Below are 22,384 nucleotides of genomic sequence, written 5' to 3' on the forward strand. Positions count from 1 at the left end.
ATTATACACTTAACTTACATATATGTGAAACTCAGTATATATGTATTAATTAAGGGGGGCGCAGTGGCGCAGTGGGTTGGACCCGGTCCTGCTCTTCAGTGGGTCTGGGGTTCGAGTCCCGCTTGGGGTGCCTTGCAATGGACTGGCGTCCCGTCCTGGGTGTGTCCCTTCCCCCTCTGGCCTTATGCCCTGTGTTACCGGGTAGGCTCCGGTTCCCCGTGACCCCGTATGGGACAAGCGGTTCTGAAAATGTGTGTGTGTGTGTGTGTGTGTGTGTGTGTGTGTGTGTGTGTGTGTGTGTGTATATGTATATTAATTAAGCCTTTAAAACAAAAAACATGACTGTAAAGACAAAAGAAATCAGTGAAAACAATGTAAGTGAATGTGTGTGAACGGAACAAGCCGAGATCATTTGGACAGTCCAACGGGGTCCAATGGTCACTGAGATTATAATCGGTGCAACCCTGCAATGAACTCGCGTCCCGTCCAGGGTGTACCCACCCTCAGCCTTGCGCCCAGTGCTTCCGGGATAGGCTCTGGTCCACGGCGACCCTGCTCAGGACAAACTGTTACTGAAACTGGATGGATAATAGGTGCAACTAGCAAACAAGAGCGAATAAATGTTGAGAAATTAACGCAGCACGAGCTAAATGAGCTCTGAAGATGGTGCCGCTGATGGTGGAGTAGAAAGAGCTTCTGCCTTTGGATCTGAAGGCTGCAGGTTCAAATCCTTTCTACCACTATAGAACCAACTCCGCCATGGACGGTCCCAAGTCCGCCTGAGAAAGGAGGAGGGGTGGACATGGGGCTAGCTACCCTACACCGTAAAAAACCTTGTTAGCTAGAGAAACGCCAACAAGGAAACTTCATGACATACACCTGAAGAGCCCTTGTTGGCAGCCTATGCCCCAGGAGGGGTGGAAGACGTTGATGATGACGATGACTACAGAACCCTTGAGCAAGGTACATATCCTCAATCACTTCTCAGTAAAAAATCAGCCAGCTGTATAACCAGGTAAAAAATTGTAAGTTGCTTTGGAGAAAAGCAGCCAAATGGGTAAATGTTAATGTAAGAAGACTCTATGGTGGCTCTTGTCTCATGGCGCTCAGCTATAAGGAAACAGGAAATCCAACCTTGGTCCTTGTAAAGGCAAGGAGGTACCTTGTAGATCCAGGAGGGGTATTAAATGAAGCTCCTTGTAAATATGAGTTCTTGTAACCCAAATGGGTGTATCTTGGGGTATGTCTGTAACAGTCAGCAAGATGCTAGTGTATTGCTTGCATTAGTAGTGCACTTGGGAGGTCATTACTAGCATACCTCAAGCGCATGGCTGAACAGATGGCTCACGCCTGTAGGTGCCCATGTTTTATGAATGGATATGTTGTCCATGGTTCAGGCTTTGTCAAGAATGGAATCAAGGCATCTTTAGGTATAAGGACATCAGTGAAGTTATTGACCTTCAAATATTATCCACTGGCATTCAGGGTGTTGGTTTGTCTGAAGATGGTCACCTGCGGGCAAAGCTTCAGCCAGTGAGTTGTTCTGTTGTTTCAGTCAAGGTATGACTGCTTCACCGATCACAGACCAAATCAATATCTCCATGATCTGCACTGGATAATCTGAATGCCTACCCCATGTTGGGGTTGGAAGCCACAAGGGCATCTCTTAAATCTCAACCCCTCAGTGGTGGGACGATCTCAGCCTTCAGTCTTCAGGAAAGGACTCCATAACCACCTATTCAAGCATTTCACCCGAGGTTTGCCGAACTCCAATAGCCCAGCCTAGCATGACTGTACACCTGCTTGTAGCACATAGATTTAAAAACCTTGACATTATTTTACAGCCACACCCATCACTATGTACTGCCTTCTTTGTTACTTTGACAGGACGATAACTTTTTAAAATGTGACTGGAATTTGGACCCGAGGTTGAGCTACCTCATATTTCAGGTTTGCTGCTTTTTGATGAAGCACGGTTGCTGACTGTACTTCGGTCGTCACACGAATGCTATGGTTTAAGTCCGTGTACCAGTGTTGGGTTCAGATCCGTTGCTTCAGTCTCAGTACGATTGCTGCTTCGGTCAGAATTCAGGCAGTACCACTTCTTTCCGCAAGAGCTGCTGCTTTAGTCGAATACAAATTCCAGCGCTTCAGTCGGTCGGTGGTTTCTACTGCTTTAGTGCTATTTCTACTGTCAATAGAGCTTCTCCATACTTACGACCTATGCGACTACGACCATCCCTACGTCAAAGTCCAAGTCAACTTTATTCTCACTTCCACAATATGTTTAGAACATACATCGGAGTGAAACAGCGTTTCTCGTCGACCACGGTGTGGCACAGAGGACAACACATACAACATATAATATTACGACTACGGTACAGTTCACAATAACTAGCTACTAAACTAAAAACACTATGGAATAAAGTGCAGTGGTGTGGTTGGTACAATAAATAGAAACGTAAACAGATTTAAAGTGGTAGTGCAAAAAGGTTTTCTGCGCAATAATTATTGTGCAATATATACGACCAAAAAAAATTTTTTTGAAAATAAAGAAAAAATATTTGTAAATATAAAAATTATGCTCGGTCGTACATCCACCAGTGCTAACGGCTGTGCGCGTACAATACTGACCGTCAGACGATATCCCAGCATTGCGTACATCACAGCATCCCTCTCAGTTCTCGCTTTCAGCTGCCATTCAGTAAATGATGCAGAAGAACGGTATTTTAAAAATAATAAAACAGAAACTAATGAATGATAAATGTGCTACTGTACTGTGTTTGGTGAAATCATATAAGGACTAAGTTAAGAAGGTAAAAAATAAACCAAAGAGTCTTTTTTTTAATAAACCATAGAGTGATTTAAGAAAAATGTCAGTTCATAAAACTGGTTAAATAAAAATGAGATAATCGCGACAGAACTTGCGTAACGTAAAAAAAAAAATAAAAATGATGACACATTAGCTAAAGAATCTTAAAGGGTAAAAAAAAAAACTACAGAACCATCTAAATCGTCAATTAATAAAGCTGGTTAATAAAAAACGAGATAATCACGATGGAGATTGAGCAGGATAAAAGAATATCGTACAGGCATCCGACTTCTACACGCCATGCTAACGTACGTCCGACTCGCGTCCATTCCGAGATCCGACCGGTCGGTCGGAACGGAACTCGGGCGTATGTCGGGAGAATGGCTGTATATAAGTACTAATTCTGTCAACGTATTAGTGCCTCTGCTTCAGTCCTTGCGTGGAAGCCATTTCTCCACTACCGTTCCTTCAATCATTATACAGGGGCTTCTGCTTTAGTCTTTGTGTGGATGCTATTGCTTCAGTCTTATTGCTCCAGTCAATCCATAGTTGCTTCTGCTCTAGACCTTGTGTGGGTCCCATTGCTTAAGAACTTTTGCATCACTCATTCTATAAGCGCTTCTGCTTCGGTACTTCTTTCGATGGCGTTGCTTCAGTTCTATTGCTCCGGTCAACGTATGTCTTACTGCTTCCGCCAGTTCGCAAAGGTTTCTGCTTCAGTTCAAGGAACTTCATGACATCTCAGCTCTTAGTGACGCCTGGAGAGCTCTTGTTGGCAGCCTACGCCCCAGGAGGGGTGGAAGGCCTACGAAGACTATTGTAAGTATTGGTGCTCCAAGTTCGCCATCTGACATCCTCTTTCATTCCCCTCGAGTACAAGCTGCTTGTTTGTTTGATGCGTAAGCCAGGCTTCTATTTCCAACGGTCCAAAAACAGCAACCCACAGTTCTCTGTGAAGCAGCTCATCCATGGGGTCAGAGGTCAAACGCTAATTAGGATTGCAGCGTTAATCTTGGATGGAAGACAGTGTGGGTTTGAGGAAATGAGTGTCTCAAGTGAGTTCTCGTGCGTCCGCTTCTTTGTAAGTGTGTGTGTGTGTGTTCCTTAAGCCAACACAGTGGCAAACACAAACTGAGCACCGCTACACCTACGCATCCATTCACTCACCTGCAAATCGAAAAACGATAGTGAGACTACAGAAATCCATACACAATTTCTACAAGGCAAGATTGCTTTTTATCAAGGCATAAAAAGCTTTTATGTTTTTCATTGCAATTTGGAAAAAAGTAAAATATGTTGTGTAAGTTTTGATACAAGAAAACCTGGCAAAACATTACCGGCGTGGGCGGCCGCCCGCGTTTCCGTTATTTTCCATCGCATCGCATTGCAAAAGAAATTTCTTATCTAAACGACCTTCGGAAGATTACGGGCGCTTCGTCTTCTCCGAGCGCCTGCTGACTCGCGTTGACGAGGAGGACGTGTCAGCGTGGCAAAGCATCAGCCGTGGATCCACCGAGGTGCCGCAGCCTTTCTAATACAAGGACCGACGGGCTGCCAAAAAAGTCCTTCACCTGCAACCTTGAGTTTTCCAAACACTTGCATGACTCTGTTCAATTAGATTGAAACGCATGCAAAACTAAAGAAACAACTTGAGAGGAGGGGCACTTGGCTGTTCAGTGAACGCCTGGCTCCCCTTCATCAATCACATTTTAACCTCGGTGATCGGCACGCACAGCCGCAGGGGAGGCCGGGCCGCACGTCCCTCCGGATCCCCGAGCGGGGGCACATCTGTGGTCCACCTGACCAACGCACACCCACGGGCACTCCAGTGGTTTCCTTTTTTTCGTCAATATCACAGCCTCTCTGTGCAGTCCTCGCTTGGTCTCTTTGTTCTTGGAAAAGTGGAATCAGCGCTATTGCTCAAAACTCTAAATTTTAATAGCAGACACTCCTCGTCGTTGAAATTTTAATGCTGGAGAGATATCATCCGAAAGCTATACAAGGTTATTTTTCTTTCTTTTTTTTTAATATAATGCATCCATCAAACAGGTACACAAAAAGACACATAGATACAAGACGTATCATGAATGTTTTCGAACTGAACAGAGAAGAACTGACGAGAGGCCATTAGAGGCATAAGGAATGTTGACGTGTGACACCAGTTTGTTTTAAAATTTTTTAAGGTCCAAGGTCGTCTTACAGTGGGAAACAAGGGTGAGTGGTACAAATGCTGGTCTCCCCGGCACAATTTAAATAAAAAAAAAAAAGATGAAAGACAGAGAAATGAGAGTCCTTTCTGTTTTTTTTTTTTTTTTGCATATGCTTTTCATGAGTTGTATCGTGTTTGTGTGTGTGTGTGTGTGTGTGTGTGTGGGTTAGGGTTATGGCTGGAGGGTTAGGCTTAGGGTTAAGGTGTGTACTAACTCAAACCCCAGCCCTAACCCTAAACGTGTACCTGTACAGAGAGATATTCTGAGCGATATGGATTAAAAAGGTAAAAAAAGTATACTCAGTGCTCCTAGGTGGATTGGATGGGGGCTCTGTGTTATGCACAGGTAAGATGTGACCATGTGCGGGCCTGAGGTGTGTATGTGACTCACCAGCTTGCGTTGGCACCAGCTACAGACCCCACACAGCGCCACCAGCCATACGGCACATACGGTGAGTGCCAGCGACACCAGGAACACACTGAGGGACACAGAACCTGGGGAAGAGGACAGAAAGGGGTCAGTGTCTTCATTGCATCGTAGTGTGCCGAACTGCGCTGCGCCCCACCGAACTGCGCCGTACCATAAAGCCGCGCTGTGTCTCACAGTACCCTACTGTGCTTACCTCACTGTTGTATACCGCATTTTACCCAGATGTGTAGTGTCCCTCTGCACTGTACCCATCGGTTCCTTCACCCCCTTGTACTGTATCCAGCTGTGCTACACTCCACTTTTATGTGCCCACCTGTGTTTCCCCATATTTGGATCTTGCTAACCATGTCATGGGGTGTTGCAAGGCACTGACACTGACCACATGGAACAGCAGCATTCTGCAGTAATATTTACTGCACTCTAGGCTCTTGTCTCCGAAACACATTGGAGCTGAGAGTACTGGAGCTGTCACTACGCTTCTGAGTTACCGCCAATGCGAACGGCTCCAGAAATGAACAAAATTACCAGTTACACGTACAGCTGTCACGAACCGGTGCCATTGCCTGTTTACAGCAAGGATGGAATCCAGAGGGAGGTAAACCACAGCGGAATGAAGAGAGGCAGGGAGGGAGGCCTGGAGAGCAGGAGACGGGAGAGGAAGAGCCAGCAGAAGGCGGAAACTCGTGATTTATGGCTGCTGCTGTAAAGCCAAGAGAGGGTGGGCATGAGAGCGGAAGGAGGCAAGAGCAGGGATGAGTGGGATGGCGCCGTTGTTCCCTCTCTTTCTATTCGTCATAGGGAACCCAAAAAGAGGGATCTGTCAGTGCGAGGAGGAGGTGATGCCTCGGGGCTGTTTGTGCGTTTCTGTCGCGAGCACCGTCACGCACAGGCAGAGAGCAGTCATTATACGGAGAACCAATTCAATCAGCTGCACGCATTGTGTAATTATGTGTATCCTTATGGTGGGCTCGCGCATTGTTTTCCGTGCGCACTGTTTCCCGCGCTCCTTTGTTAATTTCTCAGCAGATCGAGCATGATGCAGAGACATGAAAGCTAGTTAAACACCTTGACTGACAGAGGAGTCAACAGTTATTTTTTTCGCCCTCTCCATTCTCGCTTTCCCTCTATTTCTCTCTGTCTCCCCCACTTGCTTCTCCCACATCTTTTTAGCGAATGCTATTCGAACAGCGCGGACAATACTGCCAGACTAATTGGCGCATGCGAGGAGAAACGGAGCACAATCTACCTTACCACGGAGCGGTTCTACCTCGCTCGGTCTCCTGATGACGGTTAGCAGCCCCGCCGCCACCTGAAACCCCCAAAGCATGCTGGGAGTGAATCTGAACTGGTGATGGGCAATTGCTTTTCTATGCACACATTACTGGCAGCGGAGTCAGTCATTTGTGGGATTGTGGCACTTTCCCGGAACGGGCTGGGGGTTGCTGCGAGGGCAGACCACGAGGGAGGGCCACCGGCTGGTAGGCCGCAGGATTGAGGCTGGGGGCCAAAAGGGACTCGCGGGGGTGGTGCGCCAACGCTGTGCCCGTGCCGCAGCGACGATGGTGCCGAAACTGGACAAGTGCCACGGCTCCGCTCACTAGACACCGCGCTCAAATATGCAGGAGCCGGGCAGCCACGTCAGGCGCGATCACATCACAGCCTCCGTTCAAAGCTCTTTCGGAAACCTGTCAGCGCAGTTCCGACCGCAAACACACGAATGTGTCCGGCGCTGCGATTTTTAAACTGCTCATAGCGTCACCTCTGTCCCGTCACTGTCAGACCAAGCGGGGCGCCTTCCTTGACACATCAGCGCTTGGTCCAGGTGTGGCGTCGGGGTCAACCTTGCCTAATGAGGTTTCAGCTTTGAGGGGCCCTGGGAGGACCCAGGCAGCCGCTGCCAGGCTGAATCCCGTCTTCACTGCAGATAATAAGAGAGGACAGTCCCAAGATTTGGCTCCAATGCTCAGGGCAAGGAGGGGGCTGTGTGTCAGTGTTGGCTTGGAGACGGGGCTCCGAAGGCCAGGTTCTGGGTTAGCGTGAAGGCAGGGCTCTGGTCGCTGGAATCCGGGTGAGGATGGACACAGAGCTCTGAAGGTCACGCTCAGGGTGCGCTTGGAAGCAGCGCTCCGGGTGGAAATGGATGGAGGGCAATGGCGGGAGATGGGCGACGCACAGCTGGACCGACACCCTCCGAAACCGAGGCGTACATCTCCGAAAATAAACGAAGTCAGCAAAGTTGTCTAAACGAGTCAGTAATTACAGCTGGTTCGCTAATTCGCATCTGGGGAAAATACGTTTAAAAAATCACATCTACACGCCTTCTGTGAAGTTAGCGGATGACGGGAAATGTGTTTTTATTTATGCAACGCGGAGAGAAAAGGTCTCGCAGATTGAGTCATGTGCTGCGGGAGCACACAGGAGCAGGGAGTGAGCGACAGCCACGGACAGAAGCAGCTGGTAAACCTCGAATAGGATGAAACTCCTGTATTTGTGCTAAATTGAACACAGTCTGGCAGAGAGTCCGCGGCCGCAATCCTTTCCAATCACACCTACAGCAGCGCGGCCAACACCAAATAAAAAGCATCATAAAATACATTTTGCTCCATTGCAATTCCGAGTCTATTAATACAGCATGTGATTCAGGCAGAGGCAGAGCAAGGTCTCTGCTAAAAATGGTATGAAATGAATTCTCGTATCCTGGCCGTGATTTTTAAGATCAAATGTGGTTTAAAAGGTTTAAGAGAGGGTTAATGCCATTTCGCACAAAATCGTCTACAGCGCCTAACACGGGAGAGCCTTAATCGGCATAGCGGCTCGAGAGGCCTCAAATTACAGTATAATGAAGAAATAAAACAAAATTCCAATTATTACAGAGGCCATTGCACATTTGTCTGCGGAGAAGGAACAAAAGGATCGCATGTGGTTCGTATGATATTGTTCGATTCGTTTATAAGACGAAAACAGGGTTCCTCCACCTTAGGTAGATACTTCATTCTTGAAATAATCTTTACATTTATTTATTTAGCTGCCACTTTTCTCTAAAGTGACTTACAAAGTTAAGGTTATACTTACCACAAGCTTACAATTATTTAGCCATTTATACAGCAGGGTAATTCTACCAGAGCACTTTGGGGTAAGTACCTTGTTTAAGGACATGAGACCCAGCAACAAGGACCAAACGTGTGACTTTCAGATGCAAAGGTAGGGGCTCTAACCCCTAAGATAGCAGCTGTCCTTTAAGAAGCAGGGGGGTCTCATAAATCCATAAAGTACATAATTACCATTAGCTTTAAGAGTTAAAAAAAAAAAAAAGATGCACTCCTGAGCCCAAAACGGACCCCGTTTATGTTAAAATATCACCAAATTCTATTAAAATGGGTTAAGTACTAGTTACCACTAGTTATCATTTCTCCAATGTAACTTAAACTACCTACAGTTATTTAACCATTTACACTGCCGGGTGAGTCTACTGGAGCAGTTTTAAGGGAAGAACCGTACTCTAGGGTACTACTGCTGGGACTTAAACCTCTAACCTTTGGGTCAAAAGGCAGCAGCACAAACCCCAACCCTACCAGTTGTCCTCGCAATGTAATAATACAGTGTCTCTTCTTTAACTGCTCTTTTACACTGTATGGCTGTGTATCTGCGCTCTAAACATTCTAAATAAAACAAAAGAGGCAACACTTTTATTAATTACATCTATTAATTCTACCTTTAATGCAAAAAACAAAACAAAACATAAGTGAAAGATGAAAGATACCAATGAGAACAATGCAAATGAATTCATGCTGATCAAACAAGTCGAGGTGGTTTGGATAGGCTGGATGTTGGGGGGGGTCACGATTACTGAGATTATAACGGGCAGAATTAGCAAGTACGGTCTATGAGTAGTGCTGCTATCTTACAGCACCTGGGTAGTGCAAGAGGACATGGGTTTGATCCCTACTCAGTCTGTGTGGAGTTTCCATGTTCTCCCTGTGTCTGCTCTGGTTTCCTCCCACAGTCCGAAGACATACTGTTCAGGTTCCCCCATAGTGTGTGAGTGACAGAGTGTGTGTGTGTGTTCCACTGATGTATGGATGAGGGACCCAGTGGAAGTAGTGTATCTAGCAATGTAAGTCTTTGGGTGCTCTGGTTTCCTCCCACACTCCAAAGACATGCTGTTCAGGTCCCCTCATAGTGTGTGAGTGACAGAGAGAGTGTGTTCCATTGATGTATGGATGAGTGACCCAGTGTAAGTAGTGTATCTAACAGTGTAAGTCACCGTGGTGAATAAGGTGTGTGGGTGCATAACACTACATAGAGTTCATTGGAATTTGCTTTGGAGAAAAGCATCTGCCAAACACACACACACACACACACACACACACACACACACACACACACACACACACACACACACCTTCAGAACCGCTTGTCCCATACGGGGTTGTGGGGAACCAGAGCCTACCCGGTAACACAGGGCATAAGGCCGGAGGGGGAGGGGACACGCCCAGGATGGGACGCCAGTCCGTCGCAAGGCACCCCAAGCGGGACTCGAACCCAAGACCCACTGGAGAGCAGGACCCGGTCCAACCCACTGCGCCACCGCGCCCCCTATCTGCCAAACAAATAAATGGAAATATAATGGAAGCTAAGAAATTAAAGCACCGCAAGCCAAAATATCACTGTGAGTTTCGTGCCGCTTGGCTGTTGAGATGCACGCCGAAGCGAAATTTGGTATAGAACGAAGCTGGGGAATTAAATGAGAGCATCGTTAACTTTGACTTCCCATAAGCCGACTGCTCATATCTCAGGGTGATGGGGTGGGTGACTGTATGTGCTGCAAAACTTTAGCTGAATTCCCTCCCTATAACAGTATTGTGTAGTAATTGCCATGTGGTCCTATTAATTAGAGATCTGATCCCAGATCCCAGTAGCAAATGATAACCCAACGCAATAAAATTGTTCAAAGTTCTTAGTTACATTAATTTTTGCATAGATTATGATTAGTTACAGTTTACTGATTACAAAAATACTACTAGTTCTTCCTCCATTGGAAGATTCCAGAAGGCACCAGAACATTCTAGAAAGTACCAAAACATTCTAGAAAGCATCAGAATCTAAAAGGTACCGGAATATTTGGTGCTCGGAACCCGGTACCAAAATTCTCCAAAATTTGCTGATTTCAAGAATGTGGAGTATTTTTTTTAAAAAACTGACATATAGTACAAAGTAATGCCAAAAGTATGATTAATCCGATCAATCTTAATTCCGTCACATTGTGTAATTAAGGAAGTCCGTGGGTTTCACTACGTTTACACTGCTTTGGCAACACCTGTTGTACTATTGGTATACCACAGTTGTGGCTGTGAAACATGAGTCGCTAAGCAGCACGTACCATAAAAATACACCAATTTTGGGTGTGGGCCTTCGCGACTGTGCACACACGCACGCGCCAGTGTGTTTGCACGTGCACGTCGGTGCGTCTCGTGAGCTGCGCCAACGGTGGCGAGCAGAGCCGGGAAGAGGTAGAAGTGCGCGGCGTAAACGGCAAGCAGCGGCGCGCCCACGTGCATCTCGCGGGAGAGAGGCGTCCCACCCCCGGATCGGAGAGGGAAAGCGCGGAGAAGGGAGTCTCGGGAGACATCCCGCCGGGACCGGGGCAGCGATCGCGGTGAAAGACACCTTCTGTGGAGACAGGAACGAGGCGCCGTTTCCCTGGGCTAAAGCGAGCCGCTAATGAGGCCGACGCCGCGGGCAGAGCAGAGGCAGCGAACACACCTGCCACGGCACATCTCCGCCCCGCAACGACTCTGACGCCAGAGACACCGTCTGGGCGAAGGCTGTCGTCTTCTCCGTCTCCGCCGAGGCTAAAGAAACACGCCTCCTGGTCCCGGTTTGCATGCTGACCCTCATCAGCCAGGCGGAATCAGCACAGATGGGTCCTGGATGATGGAGGGGGGTGGGGGTGGGGGTGGGGGGGCAGCCTGACTGTTTTTTTTTCTTTGTCTTTCCCAGGCTCCTATTTTGCTTGGGGGAGTATAAAGAGAGGGAGGTGTCAGGTTACAGCTCTCGCAGGTTCAACAGGTCGAAAAAAGGCGAGAGCTGCTAGTATGGTGGTTGGCAACAGCCCCCCCCCCCCCAGGGCCCTCCCACTCAGCACACCTGAAAAACCTGTCGAAAATGATCCTGCCCTCAATACCCTGTATCAGTGTATATCGGTGTAAGCAGCTCGACATCTTAAGACGCGTCGGAAAAAAAAGCGTGAGTGACATTAATAAATGTAAATTAACTAAACGTAAAGAAAACCCTAACCCTAAATGTTGCTCAACAGTGTGCAGTCCAGTTATTAATAGCAGTCGCTACGGCCAGCTGGTAGTGTGGTACTTAGTGCTCCAATCATTGGACCCAAAGGTTGTAGGTTTGATTCCCCCCTGGATTGTAGTAGCCTTGCGCAAGACACTTACCCTAAAATTGCTCTAATACAGTGTATGAATGGGTAAATGATTGTGAGTGGCTGTAGAGGGGGGAAAAATGTCACATAGATGTAACGATTATGCTTCAAGGGAGCCCATGCTGTCCTCTTTAGGACGGATCAATACGGCTTGTGGAAGCGAACTATGGTCAGGTGTGTATGTCTGTGTGTTGAGGAACGGTGGGCGATGACCCCCCCCAGGCAGAGGAGGTGTGATGAACCTCCTGTGCATCGGCTGGAAGGCCATCTCCTCCTTAGGCAGGACTCCAAGCAATTGGCCACTCCTTGACCTCAGCAACACAGCCACTCCTACTGAGTTATGTCCACTGGGTGAGTGACACACAGTCCAGGGTCCCTTTCCTATGAAATGACCTCCAACCACCTTCTGGCTTCCCTGCGCTATCTGTCCATCCCTCCATCTATTATTGCTGGAAAGTAACAGATCACTGAGCAGCAGCACCACCACCCTCCCTACCTGCACCACAGCACCCTCCACCACTCTAGTACTTGGAACACCTAGTACCATTCTGCACTCTTACAGTAACAATACACTGTACTATACCGCACTACCACGCATTGCGCTGCTGCATATTTTGTGTGGGGTGGCATGGTGGCACAGCTGTCTCACAGTGCCTGGATGGTGCGAGAGGATATGGGTTCCATCCCCGCTCAGTCTGTGTGCAGTTTGCATGTCTTTCCCGTGTCTGTGTGGGTTTCCTCCGGGTGCTCTGGTTTCCTCCCAGAGTCCAAAGACATGCTGTTCAGGTTCCTCCATAGTGTGTGAGTGACAGAGAGAGAGAGAGTGTGTGTTCCACTGATGTATGGACGAGTGACCCATTGTAAGTAGTGTATCTAGCAGTGTAAGTCACCACACTGAATAAGGTGTGTGGGCTGTTAACACTACATAGAGTTTGTTGGAAGTCGCTTTGGAGAAAAGCGTCTGCCAAATAAATGTGCACCTTGTATTACAGTAAACCACAGTACCTTTTACTGCACTCTGTACCGTTTCACATGGTGCTGCTCACAATTACAGGTGGCTGTAGTCCATAGAGTTCGTTGCATATCCACACCTGATACTCCACTGTAATAAAATGTACTACGGTATACTATACCTCAAATCCATGTTTTTCAGGCCAGCATCTTCACCCCATCATGTATTCAAGATTTTCTCTCTGAATCACTGAAATTTGTTCCAATTCCAGTTTCCAGCAATATAACGCAAATTATTAATAATATGATTACTAACGTACTGATTCTCACTTTCTGTGATTTAAAATATTTCATTTTTTAAAATTTTATTTTTAACGGCTCTACAATCACCTAGACGTGGGCTTGTTCCCGGATGGCTTGTTTGGACGCCACCTATTTATGTACCAGGATTTTTACTGTAATAAACGCACGTCTTTCTTTAGACTCAGTAGGAGGGGCTTTAAAATCAATTTAATTGATCTGCTATTTTTAAACCGTTGTATTAGAAAGTTGGCACGTCTACAGCCCATGTCCATGTGTAGTAAAGTACTGGAACTGCAACACTGAGGTTTGGCAGGACTTATAGAAACGTGGCTTTAGTTGAGAGAGCTGAGAATAAAAAAGGGAGAATAAAAAGGGCAGGGAGAAGTGGATGGCAGTTTTTTGGATGGGATAAATTAATTATATTGAAGCGAGGGGCCGAGGTCGTGTTTCAAGTCTAATCATCGTCTGGCATGGACACTTTTTGAATATTAAAAGTTTCTTTTTTTTTTTCCTGCGCCAAAACGTTAAAAAAACCACATCAGATAGAGAAACTGCGCGGCTCCGCCAACGCCAGAAACGCAAACAAATCCGAAACTGTTTTCAGAAATAAAACGCTTAAAAAATTGTCGAGTGCAACTATTTTGGGGTTTCTATTACAGGGCTTCGTGCTGTATTTTGAGTTTCCGCCGGTCTCACGTGGGCTTTCGGGCAGGATTTGAATCCAAAGCTATGAAGAAACCAAGACCTGGCGCAGGTTTGAGAATTAAAAAAAAAGGACAAACGCCATTTGTTGAGAACAAATGCCAGTGCTCCATTACAGCCCGCTTCGCACTAACACGCTCGGAGACCTGTTAGCAAAAGGGCATAAAACTCGGAGTTAAACGAAGCGCGCTCTCGGTGATTTATGGTGAGAGCGCCGGTCGCACTCGGTGCTTTGCGGAGAGCTTGCGAATCAGGGCCCGTCTGGCCCGCGCGTCCGTCCCCCACGGAGCCCTTTTCAAAGCACGCACGGATACGAGAGGGCCGAACAAACACTCGAGCAGTCAGAGCTCAGTGCTGCTGGGGAGGAAGGCCGACTCCAGAAACGCCTCGTCTGGACGTGCGCGTCCCTCCCCGACTAGCAAGGCGAGCACCCATAAAAAGTGTCCCCGCTTCATTCTCTGTTTCGCAAGCCTACGTCCAGAGACAGAGCCATAAGGAGCCTCTGGTTCGGCCAATCGGAATACCTTCCAGATACACATCACAAGATGTTTTACCCCATGCATACATTACAACAGCTGTACACGAAGACCCAGTCCAACCAACGTCACCATGAAGCCACTGAGAACATCCAGCATTGCCAATTTATATCTCCATGACTCGAGACCAAGAAGCTTAACTACCTTCTCTAACCAACCAACCATGCAACACAACCGCAGAGTACCAACATGGGTATTTCATTGAGGTTGTCAAGTGGGCACCTGCCTTCGTCGGCATTTCGTTGAATTAGGCTCACGACACCTCTAGAAGATTCAACAGTGCAGTTTGGCGTCCCAGACCCACCCCCCTCCACACACGTTAGATGTCCTTCACCCTCAACAAATACCGCAACTCCACAAACAGTAATGCGCTGCTGAACGACGTTTTGCTTAACGACTGACCACATACACAATGGTGGTCCCATAACATTATGAAGGAGCTGAAAAATTCTTATGGACTAGCGACGCCGTAGTGCAACGTGTTACTCACGTGGTCGTGGTGGTGCTGCTGTAAACACACCTACTGCGCTGAGAGTCATATAAAAGTACAGTATAGCACATACAATTATGTACAGTACATAATACTTGATAATGATAATAAACACCTATGTTACTGCTTTATGCATTTACTATACTGTACTTTTAATTGTTATTTTACAATGTACTCTTTCTACTTATAAAAAATTTTACTGTAAAACAGAGTGATGCAGCGTCATAAATCTCGTGTTTACTGCATCTCTTGACTGCATTGAGGCTATACCATCTAGGTTGGTATAAGTACACTCTATGATCGAGGCTATACCATCTAGGTGTGTATAAGTACGCTCTATGATCGAGGCTATACCATCTAAGTTGTATAAGTACACTCTATGATGTTCGCACAACGACGAAATTGCCTAACAACGCATTTCTCAGAATGTATCCCCGTCATGAAGCGATGCATGTCTGTATAGTAAATTACGGTATTTTCATTTCAGTGTTCAGATCATCAAGGACGTTCTGGCGATGCCCTCCCGCCCTTTAAATGTATTTCTTTTTTTTGCCATTTTTCAGTAGATGATGAAGGTTGAAAAATAGCCTTGGTTACTCTTGGGTATATAACACCCCATGGTGGTTCCAAGGTTAGGCGTCATTTTTTCAAGTTTTTGAGAGGAGACAGATGTTTGAGACCGAAAAAAATTGTTGCAGTACGGTACTAGTCCGACCGACCCCGACAGTCACAGCTCCAGAATATAAATTTGAGGGTCTTTGTTTTGTTGTTGTTTTTCTTCTTATTTTTGGCAAGGCTTGGAGATTCTTATAACAGTCTGCTGCATTAGTGTCTGAGTGCTGCGATTCTGACTTGATGCCAACAGGTTACATTAGCATATGCGGAACCAGCGATCAGGCCATTTATAGAATACAGAAGACATATGATCACTAATTTTGATATAGTACGTAAACAACTGATGTGCTGGACGCCAGAAATTTGCATTGCATGCCTGAACAAACGCATTTACATTTATCTGATGCTTTTCTCCAAAGCAGCTTACAATTATTCACCCATTTAAACAGCCGTGTGATTTCTTTAGGGTAAATATCATGCTCAAAGGTACTATAGTATAAGGCCAGATTCAACCCTGAGGGCCCCAAGGCAGCAGCTTTAACCATTACACTACCCGTGAATGAATGAATGAATGAATGAGATCTTGAGCCTTGGAGTTCACACAGGGTCTCGAACCCGTAACCTAAGAATGCTGCGATGCCTTTGCATGTACACCTGAATTTCTTCCACTCTCGTTGATATTTCAGTCGTGTCTCAGGGCCCACTGGGTCGACGAGAGCGCCCTGTAATGGCGACCGGAGTTGCAGCAAGACCCCGATTGGTTCCCCTCACCGGGGTCTTGAGGTCGGCAAGCTAATCATCGCTCTTTCCAAAAGATTGGGCAGGTCATGGCTATTGAGGACGCGAGATTGATCTTCGGCTGAGCTGCACTTGTTACCCGAGCAATGAAATAGGGGCTCCCCACACCCCGGTCCAAAATTCAGTGGGGGTTAGAAAACAAAGATGACCGCTCTTTCATGTGGCGTCCCTGTCGAGCACACAGCTCCTTCCCCCCCTTTCTACTATCAAATTCAGCGACACAATGAATAATTCGCATGCGGAAATTTTATATTGATCACGTCCTCCCGCGACAGGGGAACCAGTGATAATTTTCCCTCCCATTTACCGGAGAGCTAAGCCAATGGTCTTTATTCCCTGTAAATAAATCAAAAATGCATTTACGGAGTGTGACGAGTGGAAAGCAAGTGGTCATGTTCCACAGTAAGGGGGGGTGGCTTATGCAGGCATCCATCTCTCAGAGGACTGCAACATAAACAGACATCTGCAGGTCGTCTCTTGACTGGAGGACCAACGAGAGTCCTGCCGCTCCTCCAGTCATTAGCTTCCTCGGACGACGTCATCTGAGCTCGGATTGTAAAAAAAAAAAAACAAAAAAAAAGAAAATCAGCCGATCTGGAGCATCGGCAACACGCACACACAACTCTGAAGGAATCCTGCCAACCTACAGTAGGCAACGAGGACAGCCAGCTATAATGGAGACCTAAAAATGGCTAAAAAAAAAAAGGGGGCTCAGAATCTAAACTAATCCAGTAACACATTTCAGAAATCGTGCATCATAAATTATTTTCCTGGCAGGTGTCCTTGCCATGGGCAACATATGTTTCTTGCTTTTTGAAAATTACCTGTTTATGCAGCTGGCCATTCACAGGAGCCATTTGGATTAAGTGCCCCCCTCGACAACACTTGGGACTCAAAACACAGCCCCTCCAGGCAGACGTCCAGGGCCCCGGTGGCTGCAGCACTTCATACTGCTGCCTCCTTGCATTTGGAAAGATAAGATGGTGTGTTTTTTTTTTTTTTTTCCCCCTTAGGTTCCCTCGGAGCACACCGCGGTACGTGAGACACGGCCGCACGCGCGCCCTTCCACGCCCCGGCAATCGGTGCATCCATAAGCGTTCTAATTATTGCGAGCTGCAAAGGTCACATTGCCTCGGCCCTCGGCGCATCTTCCGAGGTCTGGAGATCAGTCACTGCGCCGAGCGCGCGGAGACTGCGCCCTCCCTGCAGCATCCTCCCAGTCCCACTCCCGCCTCCCACCTATTGTTCCATTTAAGGTCCGTACATGTGGGAACAAAGACTCTGTCCTTAAGCGAGGAGACGACAATCAAAGAGAGGGACAGGGAGATACAGGGAGAAGGGGATCAGACTTCAGCCCACGAAGTGCCGGTCCTACACGAACACGGTGCGCTGCAGCGTATTCCTGTCCCACGTCTACCTACATGGCTTGCATAATTCTGTGGAGACCTGTAGAGGACGATGGGAACTGTAACATGACTGGGGGAGGTAGAGGGAACTCCAGACAGATTGAATGTCTACAGGGAGTCCCCCAACAGACACAGTGGCACGAGGACAAGGGCTGAGTTAGGGTCAGCGCCCTTACACGATGGGAGTCCCACCGACCAATCAGCACAGACCTGTTACACAGGTAACACGTGGTACACCACTCCGCCTTCAAGACCAAGACGGAATTATCAGAGGTCTCATTACACACTCGATGGTTCAAATGAGAATTTAATTGAATAACTGAGCCTGGAATGGGGAACTGCTGCCTTTTTGCATCCCCTCTCTCTCTCTCTCACATACACACACACACACACACACACACACACACAGAGAGATCAGGATTAGCAGAGCAGAACCAAAGATTTTGGTTAAACGGTACATTCTTTAGTACCCGCCATGGAAAAAACCTACATTCTCGGATCCAGGCTGATTTCAAACTGTCACACCAGCTCAAGAACTACATTTCCTACTTATCCAGTGTTACACACACACACATAGCATCTCATTGGACACTGTAAATTCGTGTTAAAATTAATGACATTTCCTGACTCCTGTAAGCATCACTCCACAGCCAGCGTGTGGATAGCAGGCGGTAAAAGCCAAGGCTGGGAAAGTATTGAGTAGAACAGTAATGATTGGGGCAGTACTGACTGCGGCAGTACTGACTGGGGTAGTATGGACTGGGTCAGTATTGCATAGGCAGTACTGATTGGGGCAGTACTGAGTGGGAGGGGGCGCGGCGGCATGGTGAGTTTGACCAGGTCCTGCTCTCCGGTGGGTCTGGGGTTCAAGTCCCGCTTGGGGTGCCTTGCGACGAACTGGTGTCCAGTCCTGGGTGTGTCCACTCCCCCTCCAGCCTTACGCCCTGTGTTGCTGGGTTAGGTGCTGGTTCGCCATGACCCGCTTGGGACAAGTTGTTTCAGACAGTGTGTGTGAGTGGTGCAGGACTGAATGGAACAGTATGGCATTGCTGACAAGGGAGAGTCCCCTCATCCTTGAGAGGCTATAAACCAGGCTGCCCATGATGCACCTGTGCCACTGACCACACTGGATGCACAGACTCATCTGCCAGGCAGCTCTTCCTGAACACAGGTTTCAACTGCTCTGCTCTCCACTCAGGTTGAGTCCCTCATTGCTGAACAGAGCTCTGCTGGCATGGGCTCCACTCCTGTCTTCATCCTTCAACAGCTGCCAGATGTTTAAGCACAGAACCGTTTCCCTTTGTTCCCTCGGACAGCCAAATAAATGGTTTACAGCCTTTCATTAAAGCAAATCCCAACACAAAGAACAAAACTTACCTTCACTTAACCCATAGCGGCACACGGTGTGGGAGGAGCAGGTGCGGAGCAAACAGGTTCCACCAGCAACTACGCTGTGTAGCTCAGAATCAACATCTGCCATGAGAAATATGAGCTCCTCGGTGGATTTGTAGTAACAATTTCAGCGAAAACGTGGCAGCTCGTAGCCTGGTGGTTAGAGCTGCTTCCTTTGCACCCAAAGGTTGCAGGTTTGGATCCCCTCTCCAGCTTTAGTACCCTTGAACAAGGTCATGGCCCCAAACTGTTCCAATAAAATTACCCTGCTGTATGAATGGGTAAATAATTGCAACTAATTTGTAAGTCACTTTGGGGAAAAGTGTCAGATAAATGGAATGTAAAATATATACAGAGTGCAAATCAAAGGGTATTTTTGGGATTTATGCATATATCTGTGTATCTGTAGGGCAGCAGGAAACATGATGGTTAGTGCTGTAACCTCTGGACATGGATGTCCCAGGCTGAAATCCCAGCTAGAGCTGTAGTACCCTTGAGCAAGGTACTTACCCTCGGTTGGTAGAGTAAAAATTGCCCAGCTCTATAATAATGGGTAAATCACTGTAAATTACTTTGGAAAAAGTGCCGGCTGAATGTATCTGTATAAAGTTACACAATAACCTTCCCCCCTAAAGCAGCTGACTTATTGCCACTGAGCTTACAGTGAGGTGCAGGTACGATAGACAATCTTCACACCACCAACATCTCCAGGCTGCCTCCCCCAACACTGATGCTTGTTCTGCATCCAAGCCACAAGAGTCTCAACAAAGATGTGATCCTCACTGGCCTTGTGATTGGTTGCTCTTCCTATCACGAAAAACAACTCGGCGTAAAACAGACATCACCCTTGTGACCCGGTTGCGTTTCTTACGCCCAGGTGAGGTACAGCCCTCCATCAAACTAGTCTTGGTCTGGTTGTGACCCACCACAGCACGTTGAGCTCCAGTGCTAGTCACCCTGCGAATGGCATAACTTGTTTCCCTAAAGAGCCATCCCATGATGCTTTGCAGGATACATCTACCATCTAACAGAAGAAGGGCTTAATCCTGGGACCTCAACCAGTGCTCCACCACACCCATGAGCCTCTTACCTGTTCCCCCAACACAGAACACAGATTCTTGGGTTGGGTTCCAGCTGATAATCAAACACCTGCTCAGGATCCAGATTCGAAATTTTTGCTGCACCAGAAATTAGATAATTAGCCATTTGACACTTCCTGATGCCAAGGTGACAACATGAGCCAGAAGGTGTGATACAGTATTACACTGAACAGCAAGCACCTTGTGTTTTTATTCTTCAGTTCAGTTTCCACCTGCTCACCTTGGATAGGGTTGCAACAGGTATTATTCTTAATTACATTTATTCATTTAGCTGACACTTTTCTCCAAAGCAACTTGCAATGTTAAACTAGTTACAGTTATTTACACAGCTGGGTAATTTTACTAGAGCATGTACCTTGCTTAAGGGTACTGCAGCTGGAGGTGGGATTCAAACCTGCAACCTTTGGGCCCAAAGGCAGTAGCACCAACCACTTCGCTACTTGCTATCCCTAATATGAGCAAAAAGGGTTGTCTTCTATAGCGACACCTGGGAAGTATTATGAATTGAAAATAATTACCAAAATTTGAGTGAGGTCTCATTTATAAAAGGGACATTTCGACTGATGTTTTGCCCAGTGGAAGTCAAAAAAAAAAAAGCCAACTTTTGATGGTGGACTGAATTCCATCAAAGAATTCAAACTCCAGGTTAAAGGAAAAAAATCCACATTTTTTCTACAGTCCTTTAAAAAAATAATAATTTTAAGAGTGACCAGCTGAAATGTCAAGCAGTTTGAGGGCCAAGAATCACACTATTGTATGTACATATTATTATGTTTCCTCCTTTTTTGGGCTGCTGCCCACAGACGAATGTCTGTGTAGGTCCTGGACAACAAAGACACAAGAAAGCAAGCCCTAAACCACCCGTACTTTGCAGGTACGTCTTCAGGTATGAATCCTGCACTCATGTGCTCAGCTGTCACTTTGGGCTGATGAATTAACGTCCGCCACCACGGCCACAGGAACAAGGCAAAGCGGTGTATGATCCGTTGGCGATTCCGACCTTTCGCCTCTTTGAAATGTAGAACTACCGGGGGAACATTTCCACACAGAAAGAGACTGCAATAGCGCCTCCGTAGGACTTCGCTCATCCATATTCAGCACCATCTACAGCATGGTGCTCTTCCTGGGGTCCTCCAGGGATCAAGCCATTCGCTTTTGGTATGAATTCTCAAACAAGCAATTCATTTAGACCTAGAAGTGCAGCTGATCTGGACTTCCAGCACCGGCGCACCCCATTTCCACCTGATTCCAAAAGTAATTTCACACAAAGGAGTCACTCAAAGTAGAGGTATACAGCTTGAAACCATCGTCAAACAGTAGTGCGTGATTTCAGATGTGAATGCTCATGAATATTCACCTTCATAATTCATCTGACATGAAGCCGGAGTTACTTTTGCTCTTTGTGAGCTCAGGTATTAAAGAAAATGAAAACTAAAATGAGTATGAAGGATGTGTATATGGCATACAGTACAGTGCAGCAGTCCTGAGGGCTATGAAAAAAGACTAACCCTAACCCTATGAATAAAGACTGACCCTATGAATAAAGACTAATATTAACCCTAACCTTGACCCAATGAATAAAAATTAACTCTAATCTTATGAATAAAGACTAATGACCCTGTGAATAAAGGCTAACATTAACCCTAACCTTGACCCAATGAATAAAAATTAGCCCTGACCCTATGAATAAAGACTAACCCCAACCCTGACACTATGAATAAATACTAAAGACTGTATGAATAAAGACTAACATTAACCTGAACCTTGAACCTATGAACCTTGACCCCAACCTTATAAATCAAAACGAACCCTAACCCTATGAACGAAAACGAACATCAACCCTATGAATGAAGACTAACCCCAACCCTAACCCAAGCAGCCACGCTCTACCAAAACGGAAAGCCATTAATACACAGCAGCCAAAGGCAGGAACTCGAACCCGATCTCCACCAAGACGTTTAGCTCCTTTATGGCTCACACAGCCGATCCTAGAGCGTTCCTCCCCCAATGAGTAGGTGAGTGTGTGTTTCCATGTGCCGTGATGAAGAGCACAGGAACCGCAGGCGGCCGGAAGGAAAGACCAGGCAGAAGACTTGCCCGTGTTCGCAGTGGGAGGAGAGCCGGCACTGCTGCGATAATGTATGCCCGCCTTTACGTCCCACTCGCACCCTTGGCAACGCTCGACTCTGCGCTGCCAGCAAAGC

The 22,384-nt window shown here is 46.9% G+C and overlaps 1 protein-coding gene across 1 annotated transcript in view; it reads right to left on the reverse strand.

The window, feature by feature from the left end:
* Positions 1 to 22,384, reverse strand: part of syt7b (synaptotagmin VIIb) — a 121,307-nt gene that overhangs the window by 75,013 nt on the left and 23,910 nt on the right. The window contains exon 2 of the mRNA XM_029256183.1: positions 5,413 to 5,516. Coding sequence (XP_029112016.1) covers positions 5,413 to 5,516 — 104 coding nt within the window. The remainder of the gene's footprint in view (positions 1 to 5,412; positions 5,517 to 22,384) is intronic.

Source organism: Scleropages formosus, chromosome 11, assembly GCF_900964775.1.
Source record: "Scleropages formosus chromosome 11, fSclFor1.1, whole genome shotgun sequence".
In the NCBI taxonomy this organism is placed as follows: domain Eukaryota; kingdom Metazoa; phylum Chordata; class Actinopteri; order Osteoglossiformes; family Osteoglossidae; genus Scleropages; species Scleropages formosus.